The following is an 8,397-nucleotide window of genomic DNA, read 5'->3' as shown; positions in this document are numbered from 1 at the left end:
GCGCTATCGACAGATAGCATCGAAATTATTGTCGGTTTCCTTTCTGCATAATAATTGCAACGTTCGTCATCAATGTTTCAAGAACATTGAATGCGCATATCTCGCTATATCGCAAAATAAAATTGGCAAATGAATAAATTGATTCAAGTACAAAAGCTTCCGTAATAACATTATTTGTTTGTAAACAAGCTAAATGCAGAAAAAAATCCCTACGATAAAGCTTTATCGAATTCATATCAATATTTTTTAAAACATATTTCACAATCCCCAACGCAAATTTTAATGGTTTAATAGATTTTTTGGTCGATTTAAATTTTAAGTTCAATTATATTGAATATCGACGTAATATAACCGATTGACATTTTATCGATATACGTGAAGTTACAATTAAGGTACTTAAACAACTTATTTTCTAATGTATGTGGGCAAGCAAGATTCAACACAGATCTGCAAATATATCAAAGTTCTTACATAAATATGTAACATTTAAATTAATATATAATCATTCAATGTACATATATGAAAGATCTATTTGATTACCCTAAGCTTTTTAAGCTCAATTCATATCATTCCCCTTCCTGCTCGATATCAAAGATAAATATTACGTCAGCTAAGATTGTTTCTAAGTTCACTGGATCCTACTTGCCCGGATCAGGATGGAATTTCTCCTCAAAGATTAATCTCATTGTTACTTACTAGCGGAACTTGCTGGACCGGGGGTAAGCCCGAAGGACCGGCGAGGGGCTCGGTACTGTGCGGGGACGGAAGCCGGCTCTGCGGCAGGTTTAACGGTAGCACGCCACCAGGCGCGCCGCCGCCGGTGTTGTTACTGAGGCTCATGTCGGATGGTCCGCTGTGCACCGAAATCGGGCTGAGAGAGCCGGCCCTCGTCTCTTCGAGGCTGGCCGCATCCTCGGAGTCCCTCCTGGGTCGGTCGAGGGCCAACGGTCCCGGGCACGGACTACCGGGCCCCGCGGGCGACGGCGGACAATCCGTCATGTCCACCGCATCCGCAGTTTCGCTGGGGGTGTTCTGTACAATGCTGCTGGATTGCTGCTGCTGCTGTTGTTGCTGTTGCTGCTGCTGCTCGCATTCCTTAACACCGGCCGACACTCCTGTGGTGACGTTCGATTCCCGTTCCCTCTCCTTGCCGCTCGTCTCTTTTATGCTCTCCCGATCTCGGTCTCGGTCTCGGTCTCGGTCTCGTTCTCGGTCTCGGTCTCGTTCTCGGTCTCGTTCTCGTTCTCGTTCCCGTTCCCGTTCTCGTTCTCGATGATGCTCTCGTGATGTATCGGAGGTGCTTGTGTGTTGTTGTTGTTGTTGTTGTTGTTGCTGCTGCTGCTGCTGTTGCTGCTGTTGTTGCTGTTCTTCCCTGGATGCTACTGCCGCGTTGATGTTCGTCATGTCCGCTAGACCCTTAACCTTGAGGCTCTCCGCTGTCTTGAGGAGGGCCGATAACTGGCAGTACTCGACGTTTACCTCGCCCTTGTACATGAAGTCGACGAGGGTACGTAGCTCGGCGAAACGTACGTCCTTTAGGATAACGATGGGGTGACGGTTCGGATGGTCGAGGAACAGGGCCTGGAAGTAGCTGGAGCACGCGGAGAGGACTACCTTGTGTGCGCGTATCGATGGTCCCTCCGTGCACGCCAGTGTCACGTCCACCAGCGACTCTGACTCCAGCAGTTGACTGAACACACCCAGCAAGTTGCTCTGATGATTGTTCCACCTCAGGCAGTAATGCTCACTTCCCATGTCTGAACTGCACCCCGCAACCCTGCTATATAAGAAAGACTTGTACCTTCCGGTACTCGTAGCCACTACCGTTCCCTAACAATGTACCGCGTCACGTGGCCCAGATATCGCGACTTCTTCGGCTAGTTGACACGACAGAGCGAGATATTCCGCATAGGAAAATATTAATAAAAAGGTAATATCATCTCTGTCAAAATTCTTGCTATATCGTTTCGTAGTTTTTAAATTTTATTGAAGCTAAATAGTTTGGTAATTACGGGATTCAAGTTTTTTTTATTAGGCCGGTTCTACAATCAGTCGTATGTTGGATGTCGGAACGCAGTCGATAGTCCAATGAGATAATTTCTTTTTCGAAAACAAATTTTCCTCGTTGGACCATCGGCTGCGTTCCGACATCCGACTCCGACATACGACTGATTGTAGAACCGGGCTTAAAATTTATTTAAGAAAACTCGTAAAAAGTTTTGTTACTTGTGAAAAATTCTCTAAATTCAATTTTCTAACACTCCCAAGTTAAACATCTTCTTGATTACAAAAAAAAATATTAATTAATGTCTCGATCACTTTTTGTCGAGAAAAGATCATTTCGATTTTCCGCAAGGAATAATCGTCACGCGAAACATTTTACATTTTAACGACCCGATGAAAGGTGCGTGCGAGCGACGTGAGTAATGCGATTCTTTTGACGCGTAATCGCGGTGTATAATTCAAAGAGCGTTTCTGTTTTGCAACATATCGACGCACCGTCGCATCACACCAACACACTCTTGCGAATGTATAAGCACACCCGTCGTCGGTGCGTCCAAACACATCCGGAGATGCACGACCGATATCAGCTGACCGATACGGGCTTATCTTTTATTATTCCTTCTCCCGCGTTCGACTTTATTTATTGCTGCTGCCTAATGCGTGAAACGGCGCACACGCACGTGTCGCGACATATGCGCAACCCGGCGAGCGACACGCACACACATAATTATGCCGAAGCGTTATTCGCGTAAACGTGCATTCGCGTGATATATCCGCGAATATATGCGCGATGGCGTGTATGTATACCCGCCGTACGATACTCGCGTGATTCGTTTGGCTCCCGCGATATTACGGCGGTGCATGACAGAACCTCCGTCATATATACGGTGCTCCGAAACTCTGTCTCCGATTATTTCAAGAAAATTCTAAGCTCCAAACTTCTTCATTGAAATCTTATCGAGACAGAGCTTAGTTCATATATTATAAATAATTAAAAATAAAAAAGTTCATACAAATTATTCGATTATGAAATTTCAAGTAATGAAACATTTAGTAGCCGTACAAATTCCAAAAATTAAATTCTCTCTTTATAGAATTATTTGAGATTTAGTTAAAAGGAAAAAATTATACTGATCTATTTATTATATAAAAAGACTGAGCTCGCTCTGAACGGTGGAAAATCGACAACTGGGAGATCAAGCGGATATCTCCTTTATACTTTGACGCCGCTTTATATCGTTCGGCCAATTACGCTGCAGTCTGTGCGAAGTTACTGTATCGCGAATTGGAGGGAAGCGATGTCAAAGCGCGAATAATCAGTTTTCGAGCGTTTTAAAACAGAGGTTCGCGCACAGCGCGCATTCAGGCTTCAGATAAATTGCACCTGTCAATGCACCGAGACGGTTATAGGAATTACCTGTACTCTCGCCGGCTAAATATAGCGTCGATACGGTCGTTACGCATTGATTTCATCGTTTTACGGCTATAACGTCGGTTGTTACCGGAACCTTCGAAACTTTTTTTTTTCGCCGGAAGCGCTAGAGGCCCGTTAAGCGGTAAACTTTATTTGCCAACTTGCATCAAGTAATTTTCATTAAAGATGTAACGACAATCTTGTCGTGAAGTATCGATTGATATGTTTACAAGCTTAACGCTTTCAACTCCTATTTCATATCATATCCCCGTGAAATGAATTTATTTACGACGAGTTTGAAATAACATCCTCGATGTTTATAAATTGCAAACTCCATAATTACTATTTATAATACAAATCTGTAATAATAATTTAATGGAAATATACCGGAATATAGAATGCACATATAACACATGTAATGACAATTTATATAATTTATAGTAATGCAAATAATAATAATGCTACACGTATGGGAATATTATTCGCAATTCCTGTTTAATAAAGTATTATTATCAAGATCATGAGGATCCATCTATCCATACCTAAAAAAAAAACATGCAAAAATAAAGAAACAATGTTAAATAATTTTTTTGCCGAGCCTAAGCCTGCAGCTAGCGCACTTTTTCCTGTAATAATTACGCGTTACGTGATTACATCCGATATAGCTGTTCTCGAGCATGTAAACGCCGAGCATAAAACACGTTGCGCATCGATCGCGGAATACATTGCCGTATTAAGTATATAAAAAAAAGAGGAAGGTGACAAATCTTGCATCATTTGCGCGCGCTTCCCGGTGGTTTATCTTTCGCAAATACAGAAATCGCCTGATTTAATCCAGTGAAGATGTGAACGCGCACGCCACGAAACGCCGCTGCGGCTTCCCGCTCTTTTTCCGCGCAATAAACACCGCAGCGGGTTCTCCCTCGCCGCGCTTTACAAACTTTATTCACAAGTACTAGTTTCAGCGAAATCGCTTAATAGCGAAAGTTAAGAACCCAAAGTGGATGTACATATCTATGGACGCTCGTGCAGTGAATTGAGTGCAACCGTATAGTGGCGCACAATCCTAAGTACGTTCAAGTCCAATCAAATGTTTACTCTCATTTAAATTGTTACGCATACTTCTCCGCTGTTTATTGTCATCATAATTTTCATTATTATTTTACTTCATTCTTTTGATTTCATTATGTGATACTTCAATGTTGAGAGATAATCTGTTTTCGAATCTTCATATACTTGTAATCACTTACAGACCTCGAAAAAAATCTCGTCCATTACTGCTAAAAAATTTCCTCGATATACAATACAATGTTTTACTGTTTATCTTCTATACGCAAAACAATCTGATGGCTTGTCACCAAAGGCTCCTTCTCGTCTGATATAATTGTATATATTGTCAATATAAAATCGAAATCGATATGAAGATATCTGACGATGTTTATCTCTCAGGCGGTCGGCGCCCTGCCCATGGCAACCATTTCGTCGCCGATGTCGATGTTTATATCAAACAACTACTGAAATTTTTGTTGCTGTTAGAGAATCTAGATATTTCACTACTTTTTCCGAATTGACGTTTCTTTAAAGACTAGTATATAAACGTAAATTTTAATGATTAAAAAGAAATATATTCATATTAGATCACTTAAAATAAAGTTATTAAAGATTATTTTCTGTTTTATAGAAAGAGAGTTTTAGATAAGCTATACAGAGATACACAAAATGTCACACAAGTCATTCGTACATGATATTTTTCTATCTGTAAATTCCTTGACAGTGAAAAAATTGATTGATAACCATACGACCGACGTCCTATTTAAATTATTACATAGACTTAGAACATTTCCCGAGACTTTCTCCGGTTCCCAGATTTCCAGGTTTTTAACAACGATTGTACTACAGGCGTGATTGTTTCCTTTCTGTGCTGCGCGTGTACTTAATTTTCCTGCATGATTTTTTTACGGAGGTTCGCGATAGCCGCGGCGCGCGGCTGCGCGTGTTACGTAAGTCGATACGGCCCACACGCCGCCGTTATTTATGTCATTTCAGAGGTTTTCTTTGGGTCAATCCGTTTACGAACAATATGCACATGCAGTTCAGGACGCGAGAGCATCGAGAATGGTCGCTCGCATTTTTCTTTGTGTCTGATGTAAATTTGTCTTTGAAATAGCGAATGACAGTAGAATTATACGGGTCTTATCGCATTGTCTCGACGCATAAAATTAAATTTTACACTCTGATCTAACGAAAAGATAGGCTAGTCTAATCTTTTAACAAATATAGAAATCAAATGCACAAAAGTATAATATATCAAAAATATTTTGCAAAATTAGAAAATAATTATATTTAATACTAATTACAAAAATAATTTATTAAATGATAATTTTTATACTGTGTGCAAACTGTCAAATTTAATCAGACTTGTAATTTTAAAAAGTAATAATAATTTAACTGTGATTGTCATACTATGACATAAATGATTTGTCTCAATCTTAAACTTGGCAAGATATCTAAATAAGATATATTTCTTTGTTGGCTATCTCGTCTCATAATTTCTTGTTTACAATCAAAATGTCGTTTTAAAATGCCAGGTTTAAATTAGATTTGCATTATAAAAATATTAATACAGTTATTTTCTATAATTATTACTATATCTTCTGTATATAAAAGTTTATTTCAGAATTGTATTTAAAAAAACAAAAATTGTATATTTTCTAATATTTCCTTCACTTTACATTCTCAATTATAATATAATTCTAAGCTAACAGTCCTAACTTTAATTAAATTTAGAAAATTATGAATAATCCATCTTGTAATTTTTATATACAATATCTTTACGGAAGGTCTTACAGAACGTCTGGAAGAAATCGTGAAATCGCGATAGGAGAAATTGATCGAGCCGATGGGAGGTCCATTTTCGCCGCATAAATTGCAAGATTACAGCGTTCCTCTTGCATGCGCGATCCGCGTGGTAAAATTAGCCGATGCTACCGGCGGCGGTGCGGCAAAAATTCGCGGCCATGCGTTAACGCGCGCGTGTGTGCAAGCGCGTGGGTGACGCGCGCGCGTGTTCATACGTGCGTATGCATAGCCGACCGCTGTCCCGCGATTGCGCACGTTGTACGCACGATTCGTCGTGGCGCGTGTTAATTGATACGCGTTCGCAAGTACGTGTGTGCGCGAGAGCGTGGGACGGATAACGCTGGCGAACGTCGAGATATCGGTCGGTCGGCTTAACCCTCCGAATGAGAGAAACGAATGCGACTCGCTTTGTGAATTTTCTTCCATCGCCTGACATGTTTCGCAAAGTTTCGCAATAATCTGTTCGTAGCGTGTGTTCGGAAATACACACATTCGATGCATCCGATAATATTCCACATAAAAAAAAATAATAAAAATGTTTCCTAATACAAGATATCTATAATAAATACGAGATTTCGCGTTTTGATTATGAGGTTTCAGTGATATACGTTTCGAACATTTATGAAACAAATCTTACTTTTAACAGTAATCTTAAGTGAACTCTTTCTATAAAACTGCTATAAAACTACTATAAAATCTTATGCTTTCGCAATACAATTATCAAAGTATTCAATGTTAAACATTTAATAATTTTATAGAATATTTTTAAAATATCAAAATTTTTGCATATTTATGCAATTTATATTATCGACCGATCCAAGAAGAAATCTAAAAATATACACAATTTTGCCTCTTTGACGCAATTTAGATAACTACGAAATACTAAACACGAATAAGCATTGTGTGCATCTATTTCTCCTAGAAAATCGAAGTATCGTCTCATGAAGCGGAACGAGATTGACGATCAAATTGATACCATCGGAAACGTAATCGTCGTTGGGTGCATAGTTGAAAATATTTCAGGTCCGTCCCTGGTTTGCGTCAAGTGCGTCTTACGAAATCACGCGTTCCGTATCGCTGCGGCCGCACGCACGCGCGACTCGCAGATGCGCGTCACGATCGACACGCGCAGATTTTCCGCAAACAGCACGAATGCACGGACGACGGGTGAAACACGCGCGCATCGCGCTGGGAAGCGTGAGAGAATTATTTTTTCTTTTTTCTTCTTTTCTTTTTTTTTTTTTCATTCTGCGAAATCATTACGGAGTACAATACCGACGGTACTCCTTTCAGCGATATGCAACGACGCGCGTGCGTTTTTACAAATTGTACAATATAGCGTATTTTAGTATCGGTGGCACCTAACTAGGAAGCAACTTAAACTCCTGTTTATATGTAACGAAAAAATCTGTTAAAGATAAGGATTTCTTTCGAGAAATATATAAATGCTCAAAACCTCGTGCATTTTCCGTTTCTTTTCGTTAACAGAATTACTGTATATATTTATAGCGATTTTTTGTTTTAGTACATATTTTACGTTTTTAAAAATATTATTCTATAAAAAATTGTCCTATTCACAGAAATAAACTGATGAGAATAACCTGCTTTAATATAATCATTTCCTCCTCTTCACACTCCTCATTTTCTTATGCTCCCATATCGATTTCTTGAAACGAAAGTAATTAACTCGTACAATTCGATTATTACGAGCAAAAACGGGTTATCGCGATTAACTGCCGCTGGAGAGTAGTCTTGGGAAATGCCGACAATCTTCTCGCGAATTTTACGTCGAAGAAAAACAGTTACGATTATATATTATGCACGCCATATTAAAGAACTTGATAAGGCAATTTTCTATCTAACAGTGTCATTTGAAACGCAATCCGCTGTCACTCGTCGATATACGCAATAAAGTGATTGGCGCATTTCACGAACGCAGCGATATCCTTTGTTCAAAATGGAACTGCAAAAATCGATAACGCTTGTGGGAAAACTTGAAAAAGGTTTTACAAGGCCATACTTTAATAGCAACTTTTTTTCGTAGGGTAATGTACCAACGCGTATTTATATCTCTGGCATTTTAAGCGATATTAAAGAAATGTTGACATTACGGAAATGAC

At 39.5% G+C, this 8,397-nt stretch overlaps 2 protein-coding genes across 7 annotated transcripts in view; both read right to left on the bottom strand.

Annotated features, from left to right (window-relative positions):
* The window catches only part of Mrpl52 (mitochondrial ribosomal protein L52), a 245,962-nt gene that overhangs the window by 78,080 nt on the left and 159,485 nt on the right, over positions 1-8,397 (bottom strand). The window lies entirely within an intron of this gene.
* The window catches only part of Mamo (zinc finger protein 628-like), a 61,744-nt gene that overhangs the window by 41,339 nt on the left and 12,008 nt on the right, over positions 1-8,397 (bottom strand). For 4 of the 6 annotated variants that reach the window (XM_077418402.1, XM_077418401.1, XM_077418398.1 and 1 more), the window contains one exon: positions 697-1,777. In XM_077418402.1, the coding sequence (XP_077274528.1) occupies positions 697-1,755 (1,059 nt within the window). In that variant the 5' untranslated portion in view covers positions 1,756-1,777. Of the gene's footprint in view, positions 1-696; positions 1,781-8,397 lie in introns of all 6 variants that reach the window. The other 2 variants (XM_077418400.1, XM_077418399.1) reach the window with 1 other exon arrangement.

This window comes from Temnothorax americanus, unplaced genomic scaffold (assembly GCF_048541705.1).
Source record: "Temnothorax americanus isolate GAGA-0224 unplaced genomic scaffold, ASM4854170v1 Scaffold5, whole genome shotgun sequence".
NCBI classification, from domain to species: Eukaryota; Metazoa; Arthropoda; class Insecta; order Hymenoptera; family Formicidae; genus Temnothorax; species Temnothorax americanus.
The sequence above is the reverse complement of the archived record's forward strand: the minus strand, read 5'-3'. Positions and strand labels throughout refer to the sequence as shown.